General features: G+C 26.4%; 3 protein-coding genes across 3 annotated transcripts; 1 reads left to right on the top strand and 2 right to left on the bottom strand.

Annotated features, from left to right (window-relative positions):
* The first annotated feature begins 1,347 nt into the window (after nt 1-1,347).
* Nucleotides 1,348-4,841, top strand: LOC126900239 (uncharacterized protein PF3D7_1120600-like). Its single transcript, XM_050675809.1, has 4 exons — nt 1,348-2,135; nt 2,218-2,407; nt 2,543-2,635; nt 3,448-4,841. The coding sequence occupies exons 1-4, from the start codon at nt 1,996-1,998 to the stop codon at nt 4,486-4,488; spliced, it is 1,464 nt and encodes a 487-aa protein (XP_050531766.1). The 5' UTR covers nt 1,348-1,995; the 3' UTR covers nt 4,489-4,841.
* A 1,866-nt stretch (nt 4,842-6,707) lies between these two features.
* LOC126900242 (uncharacterized) lies at nt 6,708-7,906 on the bottom strand. Its single transcript, XM_050675820.1, has 2 exons — nt 7,503-7,906; nt 6,708-7,382 (listed from the first exon to the last, which is right to left on the bottom strand). Exons 1-2 carry the CDS (start codon nt 7,870-7,872, stop codon nt 6,823-6,825), a joined length of 930 nt encoding a protein of 309 aa, XP_050531777.1. The 5' UTR covers nt 7,873-7,906; the 3' UTR covers nt 6,708-6,822.
* A 4,773-nt stretch (nt 7,907-12,679) lies between these two features.
* On the bottom strand, nt 12,680-13,790 carry LOC126900249 (uncharacterized). Its single transcript, XM_050675830.1, has 4 exons — nt 13,644-13,790; nt 13,405-13,573; nt 13,023-13,339; nt 12,680-12,916 (listed from the first exon to the last, which is right to left on the bottom strand). Exons 1-3 carry the CDS (start codon nt 13,731-13,733, stop codon nt 13,023-13,025), a joined length of 576 nt encoding a protein of 191 aa, XP_050531787.1. The 5' UTR covers nt 13,734-13,790; the 3' UTR covers nt 12,680-12,916.
* Nucleotides 13,791-16,497: the final 2,707 nt, after the last annotated feature.

Below are 16,497 nucleotides of genomic sequence, written 5' to 3'. Positions count from 1 at the left end.
ATGTATTTTACTATTAATTTGATAAAATGCAAAAAAAAATTATAACCTATATATATATAACATGAACATCACGTGGTTAAAATGATATGAAAAAATTTTTATTTTTAAAGTTATGAATAATAGTAGCTAGCTTAATATGTTATCCGTGGTGCTATTTATATTTTAAAGTTAATAATAACTAAAGCTTCATGACCGCTAGATGTCTCAGAATCCGTATACAAATTATAATGCCAAATTTGATTTTAATTTGGTTATTTGACTAAACACATATTCACTAAAAAAAATTGTGTTGAAATCTATATACATAAATAATGAGTTTGAAAATTAAATAAAGAATACTTAGTCATCATTAGGTAATGTATTAATGTGAAAGTATTTTTACACTTGAAGAAATAATTTGGCTATAAGCTTAAAGTAAAGGTAAGTAAACATTAGAGTTTCGTACTAAAAATAACAATCGCGTAAATTACACCCGTTGACGCAAAACTTTGTAGGTTGACAAGAGTTTTTTGTTTAAATATATCACAGCTCTTGCGTTGATTGAACATGTTTAAGATACAGTCATTTATGTATTGAAGTTTAATCATCTTACTAATACTTTATTTCATATTTTTATTTTGAAATTCATAAATATTTGGTTTTTTTCTCAATCTAACGAATGACTTTCTTGCATGCCAAATAAATGAACACTGGGCACATCATAAAATATTACGTCCATTAAGATCATTGCCAAACAAAGAATTGCAATTTCATAAAAAATATAAATGTTATGTAAATATAACGAAAAACATATACTACGCAGTATATACTATAAGTATTGATTTGTTTATAGCAGTCTAGTAAATACTAATTTAATTATAGCTAACATTTGGTTATACCCTTTGAATAACTAATAATAAATAATAAACTGATATTTTTAAGTAGTCATTCAATTTACTAAAATTTGTTCGATGATTTATAATTAATTTAACTAGTGTCACAGATATCAGAAAACATATCAAGTGCGATTCAAAATACATCATTTTGTACCTTAGCTTTCATTAATATTTATTAAAATAATTTATTTTGGCTTATTAAATCCTTTAGTAAATGTATTGTTACTAAATACTAAAAAAATATTCATTTTACATCTTTCATACAAATGAAAGTTTGGTAACTTTTGTTCCTTTCTTGTTGCAATCCTAGATAAATAAGCTATATATTAGTTTACTTATATAAAACAAAATTCAATTTATTTGATTTATCATATAATATTTTTTATATTTGGGGACTGTTATTGTATTTTCATTACTTTTAAGAATTTTCTACACATATTTTAAGAACACACTTGATAAATTGACTGCAGTATTAAAATATTAGTACCATTTAAATACCAAATAAATAATTAAAACCAAAAAATATCAAACCACCATATTGTGGTATTGACTCTGATAAAATGGTAGTGTTGTCCTTTAGTATGTATATTTTTGTGCTGGTTAAATGGATATCTAAATCTGTCGAGTCAAAAATACTGTGAAATCCTTGATTGGGCGTCGCGCTCATTTGTTTTTATTCGGTGGTTGCCGGACGTCCGGAAGAGCTCGAGGACTTTTGAAATGCATAGCAAGATGACTGTTGTTAAAATATAATTTAGAACACACGCATATGCGCAGCAGTCATCTGGACTCGGGCTTTGTGCGTAGGCGCGTGTCTTAAGTCTAATGGCATATTTATATTTGATACAAATAGGAGTAGCGTACAATAATTGATATAGTTTACGTTTTGTGCGAGTGATGTTTGCGAAAAAATAGAATCGGCATAATATTATTATACCACGTGGGTTCTCTGGCATCGACAGTTTTGCGCGGAATTCCTTGGCAACACCATAAAGCACTTCAATTTTGTCTGTTAAACGCGTACACGCTCACATACTCGACTTCCGTTCGTCTTGTCCCAGTAAGTCATCGCACATCCTTAATAGTATACATAAAATATCTCTTGCTTTGCAATTTAGCAATGTCTTTTCTTGACATTGTGTCAAAGTTCAACCAACAGGCGGTTGAACACACTCAGTCTCAAGCCCTTAATCCATTTTCGGGACAATTTGACCAGTCTCGATCACCTTCTCCACGATTTTCCCGGGAAGAATATGGAAAGTAAGTAATATTAAAAATATTATTTTTAACTAGATCAGAACTGATTGAAAAATAACGACAATATTTTATTAAATCATTATAGACCGATAGCCGGTTCAAAAACAGATATGCGAGGGAGGAAAGCTAAAACACATATTTGTCGAGAAATTTTGGAATTATGTACGGTTATACACGACGTTGGTTCATATAATTTGACCAAAAAATCACCTGACGATAATTCAAATGAGTTCGACGATGGCACCATTATCGTCACATTTGGCGAAATATTCCAAGTAAGTTTTTATCATCTTAGCGTATTGGGAGGTAAAAATATGTTTTTATAGTATTTGTTAAAATTTCAATTCACCAATTTTGTCATAAATGCAATATACATTTTTTTTATAAGAATATATTTTTCTTTATTATAGATTTATACAAAAATATCAGACAAGGTAGTTGGTCTACTAATAGCAGCCAAACGACGAGGATTTGTATTCTTTGACCGTGAAATATTATACCAAGTAAGAGTTCATAAAACAATTATAATAAATATAAATTTTATACCATCAAAACTGTAATAAATATGAATGTACGTACGTACAAAAATGTAATAAAAGAGAAAAATAGTAAGAGTAATTGTGAATGAGTTTAATAAGAAAGTAAATAGAGTTCGATCGTAAATTTACTTATATGATCTACCTTGAATACGAAAATAGACGGCCAGTTAGCTGGCACGCGTCCATCGCCAGCATTCCTCAGCATGACAATAATAACAAAAGTACTTAAAAGTGCTGATGTTCAAAAATCGTTTCCATAAAAACATATGAAAACGTGAACTTAATAAATTTGCTCATACGCCTGATGCCTCGACCTACAAAATGTTATTCATACATAAAAAGTATATATTGTCGCTATTATTTAAATTTTTCTTAGAGTTAAATGTTGTTGATGAAAAATGGTGCAAGTCGAAATTTTTTTTTTTTGGCAATGTTAAGTTTATGTTCATATATAAATGACATGTTAGAGAAAAAAAACGTTTTCCTTTTTTATATGCGTCAACTATGTACTATGTAAAGTAGATATATAATATGTTGGTACTTTGTAACAACTCATTGTTCAAGCAATATTGAACATTTATTACAAACAATAATAACTATTTAAAAACAATTTATTTTCTAAGTATTATGTTTGAGTTGATTAATCATTGTATAATTATTACAATAAAACATTATTCTGGTTCATAAAGCTATAGCATTCAATATGATATATATTTAGAGCAAAATATATTAAGTTAAATAACAGGTATTTATTTGTGTTAATTATTTTTGTTTAGAGAAGAGATGATGACGTGTTGATTGCTTTAATGAAGCCAATCACTGAAATCAACAAAATACTTAAGGCAGAAATTGAAGAAGCAAATGCACCACCACCCTCTCAGCCAACTACACAAGTAATAACAGACGAAGCAAATTTGAAAAAACCGGTGGCTATGAAACTTATTAAGTCTAGCAATAATGATTCGAGTAATTTCATAAAAGATTCAATTAAGGTAAATGGTATAGCCAATGAAGATAAAATGTCAGATGTCCCTATGTCGCAAGTTGTAGTCGTCGAGATAACCGATGAATGTGATAATAAAAAAAGTGAGAGAGATGGGGAAGATATAACGAATGATAGCTCAAATGAGGTGTGCGATAACGAAAAACTCGAGGTAGAAAAAAGTACAAATAACTTAGGAGTTGTCCAAGAATCACGTCTTGATAGTCAGTCGGTAGATTCTGTATGCGTCGGTGAAATAGTTTTAGATGATATTGAGAAAGACGTTGGAGGAGTTCATGAAATAATTATAAATGCTATAGATAGTGTAGTAAAAAATGATATTCAGCAGGAAGACTTCAACGATAAAACAAATGGGGAATCAAAGAATATATTAGTGAATACAGAGGTGACTTTAAAATATGAAAGTCTTGGTGATATTAGAACCAAAACTGAAGAAGAAAAAGAATCTGAAGAAACAATTAGTGAAGGTGTAGAAGTAAATATTGACACTGAAAAAACAATTGAGAGAGAATTAGATGAATTTAAATTAGATAATAACATAAATTTTGACGAAGCTAAAGAAAATCAAATTAATATTGAAAATAATTCATACAATACTAAGAATAAAGATGATAGCAATGAATATAGTGTTAATGATTATGATGATATAGAGAATAAAATTGAAACAAATATTGAAGGAGAAAAGAATGAAGACAATAGTAATGAAAGTAATTTAGTTGATAAAATCTGTCCAGATGATATTCTAATATTAAATGTGTATGAAGTAGTAAATAAAGAAAGTGTTGAACTAGACAAAAATAAAATAGATTCGTAAAATCTTTTGACATATGCATTTTCAATCAACTATTCCAATTTTTAGTACTAGTTATAATTTTTATGTTATGTTTATGTTTAAAAATAAATACTTAGGTTTAAGAAAAAGTTTGTTATTGCTTTTGTTATTGAATGTTTGTTAGCTATTATAATCTATACACATACTTCTCTTTATAAACTATTGTATAACTTAGCATCTATATTGCTCTATTTGTATTCACATTTTCTTCAACTTTTACTAGTTAAAATTAATATTTTTTTACTTCAGCCCATGCATATATTTAAAAATTGTGTTTTATTTTATGTTTTTATATTGCTTTAATCCATCCGAAACCACATGTTAATGAAAATATATAAATTTTAATGTTTTGATTAAATTTCAGGGTGAAGTACTATCAATTCCAAAGGCTTTACGTAGTTAATTAATTAAATTAAATCATAAGATATTTATGTATCCACATAATATTTTAAATTATTTTACATAATTGTATAGGATTATTATATTTTATTCTAAATGATCGTTGTAAATTATTATTTGCAGTTTATATTTTGTAGCTTTTATTTATATATTATCAATAAACGATTTTTTCAATATCAGTCTATTATTTTTATGTTTTTAGGTATGTTTATTTACATTTTATTTTTAATAATTTTTTTTTTAAGTAATAGTAGTATAATTTATTTTAGGATTTTAATAAAACTTAGTTTATTTAATTATATAATTTTATCATAATTAAAAATTATAAGAAGTTTATTAAAATAGACTACTTGAATAATTAAATTACTTTAATATAACAATATTAATTACTTCAATATTTTATAATTATGCATTAATTACTTAATTTTCACTTAAGTAAAAAAATTTTTTAACACAAATTTTTTGTAAATAATATTTTTTCGATAAATTAGTCAATTTTTTACTAGTTTCATAATTATATAGAAAATACTTAAATATAGATAATAATTAAATAGAAGAATTACTTCATTTTGATAGACAGATAAGTATGAAAAGGTTCTATGTAGCTAATGTTTAAATTTTTTGTTATGTAAATTATACGTTAAGACTAAATTATATTACTATGATATGATATTTTATTATTATCTAATAAAATTTGGTATTATTAAAAATTATTATTATTTATGTAACTAATTTTATGATTTACATTTAATATTATGGTAATATTACATCAAAATATATCAATTAGTATTAATAATTTTTAATATTGTATCTTAAATCATCAGTCATAAATCAAATAAGTATATTTCAACAGTTTAATTTATTTGTTATGTTATTAAATAAATTTATTAATGCTAATTGATATTTTATTAACACATATTTAGTTATAAGTTGGTATAACTAAAATCGTTCCATACATTTTCTAAAATTTAAAATGTTCCAAATAATATAATATTTAACACTCAGAATTAAAAGATTTTATAAATAGAACCTTTTTATTCTCAACGTCATATCCAAGTAATTTGTTATTTGCTCAGCTTATATAAACTGTAATTATATAACTAACAAATAATTGATAATCAAGTTAAATTACATTCAGTACAACATTTTGTATAGACAGTCAAAATATTAAAGATTTTCAATGAAATGTTACAAAATAAAATCAATTTGAACTAAAAATCACTCACCTGAAAAGTGTAAAAATTTTTGTTACAACCTATACATTTTAAAGTATCGAAATTAAGTATATTTTGAATATTTAACACTACTTAGAAATGTATTTGTCCAACAGGCATTTTTTTTATGAATTCAAATACTAATATTAAATTAAGCTTTTGTACGAATTATTAAATGTATGTTGGTTGTGAATATAGTATAAAAGGTATTATATTAAAATAATTTTTAAAAAAGTGTAAAAATTATTTAATAATATTCTATAACTTCTATACAAAGAAGCCAAGTGATTTGAATTTTGATAGTTTACTAACTAGTATATTGAAGATTTAATCTATCCTATACGAATTAATGTATATTATTCATTAATTTGTTTAAGTGTTATATTTTTATAAAATTTTTGAATTATTACCCTTGTTAAATTGTTTTTAAGTTATTACTACAAAATATTATAAATTGTATTTTTCTAAGTGACTTAGAACACTTAGAAAGATTTGTCATATACCGTTCAATTAATTTTCATTTTTTTTAAATGATATGTATATTATATAAATATATATTTTAATAACTAAAAAAAAGCAAAGCAAATGTTCAATAGCAAAATATAATGTATTCTTGTTTATAACAATGATCGTATAATAAATTAGTTGAGCTATACCTGATAAATAAATAAATAAATTCAAAGTACTCCAGACTTCATTGTGACTAATTTGAGTATTTAGAAGCTGTAGAGCTAGATGATGAGCCAGATGAGGACGGAAGATAGCTGCTGTACGCTAATGACTGGGCTGAATCTGTAGAATGGCCAGACGAGTAGCCAGAACTACCAGATGAGTAACCGGAGTTACCAGATGAGTAACCGGAATTACCGGACGAGTAGCCTGAACCTCCTGAGGAGTAACTAGAGCTACTAGGATAACTGCTCGAAGAACCGGAAGAATATCCGGTGGGCTCCCATGAGCTAGCAGACTCATAACCAGATGATTGAGGGGGTCCATACATTGGAGTGGCTGTGGAAGATGGTTCAGCTGGAGATAAACCAAGTGGCAAATGCAGCATTGGGAGACCACCAGACTTCTTCAGGAAATCTTTCACAATGAATCCAAGAACCAAAATGACAGCTAACTTACTAAGAATTAACGCTTTGGTGGCCTTCATGCTGATTAACGCCATCATGATTGGTGTTAACATTTTCATTTTCATTTTCAACAGCATCAGTAGGGGCATTAGCATTTTGTCTTGCATCATACCCATTTCCATGTCAGCTACAAATGGGATAAATGCAAGATTGAGTTCAGAACTTTTCAGTTTGGTCAAGGCCTGAGAAAACTTCACAAGAGCTTTGACCACTTTAAAAATTTCTAGTAAAAAATTAAAATTCAAACCTCTAGCCGTTGTTGTCGTTGTTGCTGTAGGCTGCACTATATCCATCGCACCATCATCCATGTCTCTACCGGGTCGCACCACGATTTTGGCACTGCTCCCTGGTACATTAACCTCGTACACTTGTTGCTCGATATACTTTGTAGTAGCTTTAACCAGTTCTTCATCTAAGTTCACTGGATCAATTTCATTAGCTCGGCCACTGCGGCCCTCTAAATATTCTAACACATTAGACTTAAGGCATCGCATAGCGCCTTCGCCAAACGAACATTTATCTAGCACCCGATCCAGCAGGCTTTCGTCCTGCTGAATGGTGGCAGAGACCACTACGGCTAACACTATTACAGATACGAACACTGTTCTTCGATACATCCTGCACGACTGTCAGGCCACGCCTCCTCATCCCAATATTATATACAACCGACGCTGGCCCACTGCCCAACATTTTGAGTGAACAACGAACGCACCGTGTCCTGTAGCGGGTAGCACGTGACATAGGACTAATTTCTCTATTATGGTCATAGAGGTTGTCAGCAGAATATTAAGATGATATGATATCAGCGGCAGTTTTTACGGTTCATTGTCACATTCCAGGATATCCTAGGTGAAATTTTGATGGTGTGATGTGCTTTGACTACACACAAACTATAATCATAATTTGAATTACTCAAATATGGGTGACTTTAATTCATATATATTTTATAACAAATAATACTATATGTAGACTTCAAAAATCTAATATTGTTATTGGAACTTTATAATTTGTATCTTCTTAGATTATTAATTAACAATAAATTAACCACTAAAAAAACCTATTACAATAAAAATAATTTTTAAATTATAATGAAAAGTTCCAGGGTGGCTTACAAAATTTATTTTGTTCAATTTAAAGTAAAATAACAATTTATTAATGATAAAGTGTCTTTATGTTCATCCCTTATAAGGTTTATACTTAACAATTAACATGTTTTCTAACAATGTTATACATAGTCGAAAGCAGGCTTGATGCTGAGAAATGTTATTTATAAAAATAGTAGCACTTACTTATTCATCCAGCTACAACTTTAATTTAACTGTTAATTTATAACTTTAACTACTGGAATAATAATAAAAAAGTTATCGACCAATAATTTTCATCATGAACTAATAAATAAGTAGTTAAATATGTATGTTGCTATTTGAAAAAAATAAGGTGATAACCATATAAAGTGTAACTAAAAAAAATACGTAACTAAAAGTACTTCCTAAAAAAAATAATGAATATTAATTTAATTTTTCAATTACTTAAATGGTTTATGATAAAAGAATCGTTGTGTACACTGTTGTTTTACATTTTCGATCATTAATTTAGTTAAAAAAAAATTTAGCTTTTGTATATGAATAATTTAATTTTAAGTACCTCAACCAAGTGAGCCATGTGCAAATATTTTTGATGCAACACAAATAGTAAAAATATTATTCAAAAGAAAAATGGTGTTGGGTTGTATAAGTATGAACATAATGTCTTTCATGATTGATAAACTGAAAAATAACACCGAACTTAAAAAAATCAATAAAAAAATGTTTATTATTATTTTATTTTTCGTTTAAATTAGTGGTTTGTGAATTACTCTGTATTGTTTATTTTCCTACTTTAGTATGAGAGAGTGACTGAATAGTGGCAGCCTAAAAAATATTCGCTACAAAAACATGGGTCAGATTAATTTTTTTATTCATTTAATGTTTAAATATATTATAACGTATTTTATAATTGAGTTAAATGTTATTTAACATTTTTACTGTGTTAATATTTTACCTTATTAATTGAAGAGCAGTAAATATCTCTAGTAAAGACTTTTTGAAACTAAAAATCTTTTTTTTTTTTTAAAGATAAAGAATATAAGTTAAAGAAAAGAAAGTAACATATTAATGTAAAATTTTTCATAATATAAAAGATATAAAATATAAAAATAAAGATGACAAACAATTATAAAGTATTTTAGTAGAATTATAAATTATTTTTTTGATATCAATTTAAATATTTATAAACACTTCTTTTGCCTGTGATTATATTATTTTTATAAAATTTAACAATTATATTTTTTAAAAGTCCAATTAAAAACTACTGCAATCTATAGATTGTCTTGCTGGTAAAAATATAGCTATTGATGAATTGGTTTTAATTTCAAAATATTTTTTTTCTTTTGTTAATTAATTAAAAAAAAAATTATTTATATTTTGTTAATTGTTTTTATTTCAACTTAAAATTTCATATAATTCTTTAGCCTGCTAAAATTTACATTGTGTTAGGTTAGTACGATAGATAGTAACATAAAAGATTAAAGTGTTGAGTGATTACATAGTTAATTTCAAAGTATCTATTATACATAGATTTAACTGTATCATGTGTTTGGAATGGTGAGTTTGATATAAATTAAAGATTTATATTCAGTGGTCTTGAGAAAATTTATGATGTGTGTTTCTTGTCCGTGGTGCTAGGGTGTCTTTGAGTGAAATTATTCTGATGTTTGAAGTATATCTGATATGTTGGTAAGTAGGACATTTGAAAAAGATATAGTTAATTGAGAGTTTACATTGACATTTATCACAAATAGTTTCGGGCACATAAGATAAGAGTGCGTCAGTCTAGTGTAGACAATTTGTATTAATTATTATAGTCTTTTGGTGTCTGCTTTGTATGGTTTTAAGATCTGGCCATTTAGCTGTAGAGTCTTGTCTTAATTTATTTTTTGTTTGTTTTTCTCATCATTTTTTCAAGAGTGATTCACATTTTGATTTTATAGTGTAAGTTACATCTTCATATGTTATGTGTGGCTTTATGTCTATCTCAGGGGGTTTTGCTGCTGATAATGCTAGTTTATCAGTGAGTTTATTGTCAGAATCGCTTATATGGGATGGGATCTACATAAGACTGATGGTTTTATTGCTTCCGAAATAATTATTAATCTGGTAAATCTATTTTTTTATAGTCAGGGCACAATTTTTCTCTTCTTTTATATCTAAATTGTTGGTATAACTCAAGTTTTTTGGAAAAAAATCTTCTTATAATACTAAAAATATAATACTTTCTTGTCTGTATAAGTATACAGTTTACAGTTTAATGTATTCAGTGAATGAATTTAAAAAGTAGCTTAAGTATTAAACAAAATTTGTGTACCCTAATCTTTAAACTAATCAGTTCTTTACTAAATTATATTATAATCAATATTATCATAATCAAAGCACGATTGTAACACATAAATCGTTCTATTACTTTTAAATTTTGAAATGAATTGGACACACGTCACCTTAAAATTATTTTGCACGTACTTATACATAGTTAAACATAACAATTATTATTTTTTTATATTAAGAATCAAATCATAAGTAATAAATAAAGTATTAATTCTTAGCGGAATCTAATAAAAAATTATAAATTTGCAGAATTAAGAATGTTTTACACAAAGTGATTCATTTATCATAAACCTCTTAATTAGTTGAAATATAAAAATAATTTTGAGACTTTTTTTTAGTTAATCTTAAGTGCATGATATTCTCAATTTATTAAACATTAAATATTTTTATGTTCATGCAATATACTTTAAAAGCAGGGATTGGAACTTTATATTTTATTTATTCTCTTGTCTCCTGATACGTCACAACCAATTTTATTTATATTTCAAAAAAATATAATCATTTAAATCGCAATAAATATAAAATATGTGTTAATTTTAAATATCATATTTTAAAATCAAATTATCAAATCATAGTTGTACAAAACTTAAATAAAAATGTTGGAAGTACAATATGAACAATAGTAAATAATAGTTAGTTCTTTAGTGGGCATTATAACCTCATTATCTCATTCTTTTGTTTATGTACGTACAAATTTATAAACAAGGGTTAAATATTTAATGCCAGCGGTCAATTAAAATTGACATGTGAATTAAATATATAAATGTCAATAATTTATAAATTCGTTGTATTAAATGATTATATCAGTACTTGAAGCTTAATTGTTAAGCTGAATAATTAAACTAATAGCATACTAAAAATTAATTCGTATACTCAATATTAATAACTAAATGTAAATCCGATAATACTTATCTAATAATCTTTAAAAAGGGTTAAAAAATATATTAGTCTTGACAATTTTTATAAATTAATTCAATGGCTAGATATCAATGATAGTTGAATTTCCTATTGAGCAGTAAACGCTCACTCTCTTATAGGCGTAGGCTTTTTGTTTTTTAATTTTAATTAGAAAACAAAAAGCAATAGTTATTGATTTTAAGTTTAAAAAAATGAGTTTATAAAATTTAAAATATTTAGCAAACTTCTAGATCTACATAATTATTGTATACACTATCTTTATTAATTTGAAACAGTATCATGTATAACACTATTTTTATTGATGTGATTATATATGATACTCACTATTTATTATATTATGGTGGAGAAAATCTGAATAAGTTATGAATTGTTACAAACGCATAATACTCTATAAATTTAATAAAGTATTTATGTCATATTCTTTACTTTCTAAATTTGATTGAGTATTTAATTATGTTAAAATATAAAATTTTTTACACGTTTAGGGGGATATCATTAAAAAGTCATAGCTTTCACAGAATATTAATGTAATATGATATAAGTATGTCTCTCTTTTAATATTTAATATTTTCTAAATTATTTAATTGTATGTTTTTTATATTCTGTAATTAATTTTTTTTAAATTTTATTAGTGCATAAGATCCGCTTCTAATCGAAGCTGTAAGAACTGTTATAGAAATGAATGTTGAAAGAAGAAGAGGAAAACCAAAAAAGAGATTGAGGGATGTAATTGAATGCGATTTGAAGATGGCTGATGTGGGTGATTTTGTCAAGTGTAGTTTAGGATAAGGATGGCCAACCCCAAGCAGTTGGGATTAAGGCGAGAAAAAAGAAGAAAAAGATCCACTGATATTGTAATTGTAACTAATTTTTTTTATATATTGATTATATAGGGATATCTATTTGACTAACCTCAAACAGATGAGAGCAAATAAGTTATTAAAGATGTATAAGATAGATATATGCATATATAAAATTAAGTTTTCATTTATATATAATATTAATTAATTGCATGTTTTATATTCTGATGTTGGTAAATCATCATCATAACCATAAATATTAAAGTATATTAAAAAAGAACAAACAATTTTTGTCAATAAATACTGTATAATATATTTCATTTTAAATTGTTCATCAACAGTCATTCGTATGAAAATTACATACAATAAATGTATTTACAAGAAAATTTTAATTAAATTATTATTCATAAAATGAAAAAACAATAAATAAATAAATATTAATATTCTTCACAGGATTCACAATCACGTTATCCAATCCGTTTCAGACAAGTGTCACAAAATGATGGAACAAGCGGGTTGGTAATCTATACATACATATTCATTTTTTTGATACGTAAAATAAAGTATAATGAAGATCAAAAAGGAATTTTTGTTTTGATTTTTACTAAAATTTATAATAAATAATATTACCTATCGGCGAAGTTGGTTAATGAAAGCCATTTCGTGGGCGTTATTGTTGTCTTGCATGCTTCTAGCATAATGAGCTGATGGAGCACTGTAGATTCCAGCATCATGGGTAGCCAAAGCTGGTGGAGATTCGCCGGCTTTTCTTACCAATTGGAAAATAGCTAATCCAATACTAAGAACGAAAGAGAAAAACGATAATTGCAAAGCGTTCCATGCCTTCAAACCCAAAACACCGATGGCCAATGGAATGAGTGTTAAAGCTTTCAGCATAATAAATACCATAATTGGCATAAGAATTTTCTTTAACTTATGTCTTTTACCTAAAATAAAAGTATGATGATTAATATTTTTAAGTGTCTTTTTAGTAGTTTCCTTTTTAAAGGACCTCTAGCTTCAGCGGCGTTGGGCAATTTAAATGTAAGGCCCATTTCATTATCTTCCATTTTCTTTGGTGACATGACGACGGTAGCGCCAGCTACATCCATAGAAATATCACGTTTTTCAATAATGTGTTGCAATTGTTCTATTAGAGACATATCGTTGGAAGATTCGGCCTAATAGATTTCATTAATAATTGTAACTCTCAAAAAAAATAATAATATTTGATAATTTTATGGTACATACCGGACTTGAATGCTCAGAAGAGTCCATAGGTAAAGCATATGTGAATGCTATCAAAGCAGCAGATAACAGCAAATACAGAAATCGAGCCATGGTGTGTTTGTTGTGATACGATGGACAACGGTGGTGTGTGTGATGATTGAAAGGCCGCGTCCTTCGGTTTTATAGTTGTCCTAGTGACTACTCTATCCAAAAAGGTACGGTGGGGTAAAGTGTTGTTTGAAATTGTCATTTAATCACGTCTTCAGCAGCTGCTGGCAATGTCCGAATATTAATCAGAGTGCAATACTGTCTATGTTCGTGCTAGTGAAATTGATAGGTCACTGCCACAATAGTATCATGATTTTTGGGGCAACAACTCATAAATCACAAAGTAGGTGATATGCAATCCGCTTTGACATCCGTTTTAAACGTCCAAAACTCATTCATTAAGATAAATATTAACGACTATTTTCAATATATCAATTTCTTTGTTCTTTAAATATAAGTAAAAAGTATAAAAAAACACTCCACAATCAATATATAATGCAGCATAAAAAAATCATGTATAAAAAGCATTAATAAAAATACTAAAGCAAATAGAGACTATCTTACCTTTTAATCTATGTTTAATATTTATATATATTTAATCTTATTTTTTATTGTATGAGCCAAATATGTATACATATTATTATTAAAAAAGCTAAAGTAGACATCTATTGAAGTGTTAAAAGTAGGGTAGAGCTATTTTTTTTCTTTAAGTAATAATATGTAGAGTTCATAAGCTTTTCAAAAGAAAAAATAGTATATTATTATGTATTTTAGAAGATATTACTTAAGACGTAGTTAGTCAATTGCTCTGTATTTTCAAATATTTAATATGCTAGACTATGAGTAACTATTACAAATTTAAATTATAAATAATTTAAATAAAAAAATTGTAAAAAGATAGTTAATGTATAAGATAAAACGCAGGCGGAGTATACGAACACTAGTACGAACTGCATCCTTTCTCACTATCTATCCATACTATGTATTAAAATGTTCGTAAATCAATGAGTACTTATCATAAAATAGAATTTTTTGTAATAAAAAAGGGAAAAAAATAGCTATTTTGAAATTTTTAACAAATAAAACATTTTTTTTTTATTTTAGTGATAAATATGCTTTTATCGTATTTTAAGAAGCTAATAATTATAAAAAAAACTTTGAACAGATTAATTGTATCAATAGTAATAAGTGTTGTCAGTTAGGTCTGAGACGTTCTGTAAATAGATCACACTATATTTAGACAAACTTTTTAAATTTAGGTTCACTAAATGTTTATTCGTTTAGTTACAAGTATTTACTAGATATATACACAGAATAATAACTGTAATTTTCATAGAAAAAGTTGAACTCTTTTAACTATTATTTTGTATATTAAAATTAGCATAAACTAATGTTTCATATTTTTTTAGCTTCGATGCAAAGCTGAGAAGGTATTGGTTTTACTATGATGTGTTTTTTTTTTTTGTGTCTGTTACCACTTTTTCTCAGCTCTCACCGAAACGATTTCTTTCAATGATACGTAAAAAGATCATAAATTGTATTTTGTCAAAGATATTACCTTCCAATATTGAAAAAATTTCCCTCGTTCCCCGTAAATGGGGGAAATCCCTTAAAAAATTACAATTTTAAAAATCGCTAATTTTCAAAATTTTTAAAATTTTTTTACTTAAAATTGCCATAACTTTTTAAAAATAAACATATAAATATAATTCTTTTTTTTATAGATGTATGATGTCATTACCTATCATTTGGTATATTTATTTTATAAATCTTACTTTTTACCTGCCCACAGGGGGAGATTTGAAATGACAACTTTTTTACAAAAAATTAATTTTTTCAACTTAACTTTTGAAAGTGTTTCGGAAGGTCTGACACTTTTATATATATATTAAATGAAAGCTAATGTAATCTACTTTATTATGTAAAAAAAAAATTTCGGACTTTATTTTGTCTTCACGGTGAAAATGGCTACCAAATGCTATTATTGTGTGAAAATTCTCAATTTTATTTTTTACATTTTTAACTTTATAATGCTATAACTTATTGTAAAGTGTATTGATCAATATAATTTTTTTATGGGAAATACTATTTTTTAATAATTCCTTTTTTCATTCGACATACTTTATCTTAATCAGGATATTAATAAGGAACTAGCAGTTTATGAAGCTTTTGGAATAATCCATCAATTTTTTAAAATTAAACACTATCTAAAGATTTGCATCNATCAATATAATTTTTTTATGGGAAATACTATTTTTTAATAATCCCTTTTTCATTCGACATACTTTATCTTAATCAGGATATTAATAAGGAACTAGCAGTTTATGAAGCTTTTGGAATAATCCACCAATTTTTTAAAATTAAACACTATCTAAAGATTTGCATCGAAGCGTTTTTTTTTTATAGTGATTTTAATCACTGTCAGATATCATTATACTTGATCCAACTATGCCACGTCACCACTGTGCCGCGACCCCCCTGTGCTGGGTTTTTTTTTTTAATATTTTTTTTAATTCATTTTTTTTTAAATGAATAAAAAAATACATATATATTATAATGTAATAACAAACATTTAATAACTAAAGTAACGAAAAGTGTTAATTGAGTTAAAAGTAAGGTCACTAGGTGTAACATGGAACTTTTCACTTATTGATTCAATCTTTATTAGTATTCTGTACATGTACAATTAAAAATAGATACATATAAATTAAAAAGTAAAATGAAATATCGGATTAATATTTTTATTTTAAATCATCATAATTCATATCGAAATAATATTATTCAAATTTTTATCCTAATGTCAATAAATAATGAGATTAATATAATA

The sequence above is a fragment of the Daktulosphaira vitifoliae genome, unplaced genomic scaffold (genome assembly GCF_025091365.1).
Source record: "Daktulosphaira vitifoliae isolate Bord-2020 unplaced genomic scaffold, ASM2509136v1 Scaffold_3, whole genome shotgun sequence".
In the NCBI taxonomy this organism is placed as follows: Eukaryota; Metazoa; Arthropoda; class Insecta; order Hemiptera; family Phylloxeridae; genus Daktulosphaira; species Daktulosphaira vitifoliae.
The sequence above is the reverse complement of the archived record's forward strand: the minus strand, read 5'-3'. Positions and strand labels throughout refer to the sequence as shown.

Coding starts and splice junctions, on each gene's coding strand:
- LOC126900249 (XM_050675830.1), bottom strand. CDS start 13,733: ATGGCTCGATTTCTGTATTTGCTGTTATCTGCTGCTTTGATAGCATTC. Junction 13,574..13,643: donor CTTCTGAGCATTCAAGTCCG/GTATGTACCATA, acceptor GAAATCTATTAG/GCCGAATCTTCCAACGATAT. Junction 13,340..13,404: donor CAACGCCGCTGAAGCTAGAG/GTCCTTTAAAAA, acceptor CTTTTATTTTAG/GTAAAAGACATAAGTTAAAG.
- LOC126900242 (XM_050675820.1), bottom strand. CDS start 7,872: ATGTATCGAAGAACAGTGTTCGTATCTGTAATAGTGTTAGCCGTAGTG. Junction 7,383..7,502: donor AACGACAACAACGGCTAGAG/GTTTGAATTTTA, acceptor TCCCATTTGTAG/CTGACATGGAAATGGGTATG.
- LOC126900239 (XM_050675809.1), top strand. CDS start 1,996: ATGTCTTTTCTTGACATTGTGTCAAAGTTCAACCAACAGGCGGTTGAA. Junction 2,136..2,217: donor TCCCGGGAAGAATATGGAAA/GTAAGTAATATT, acceptor AAATCATTATAG/ACCGATAGCCGGTTCAAAAA. Junction 2,636..3,447: donor ACCGTGAAATATTATACCAA/GTAAGAGTTCAT, acceptor ATTTTTGTTTAG/AGAAGAGATGATGACGTGTT.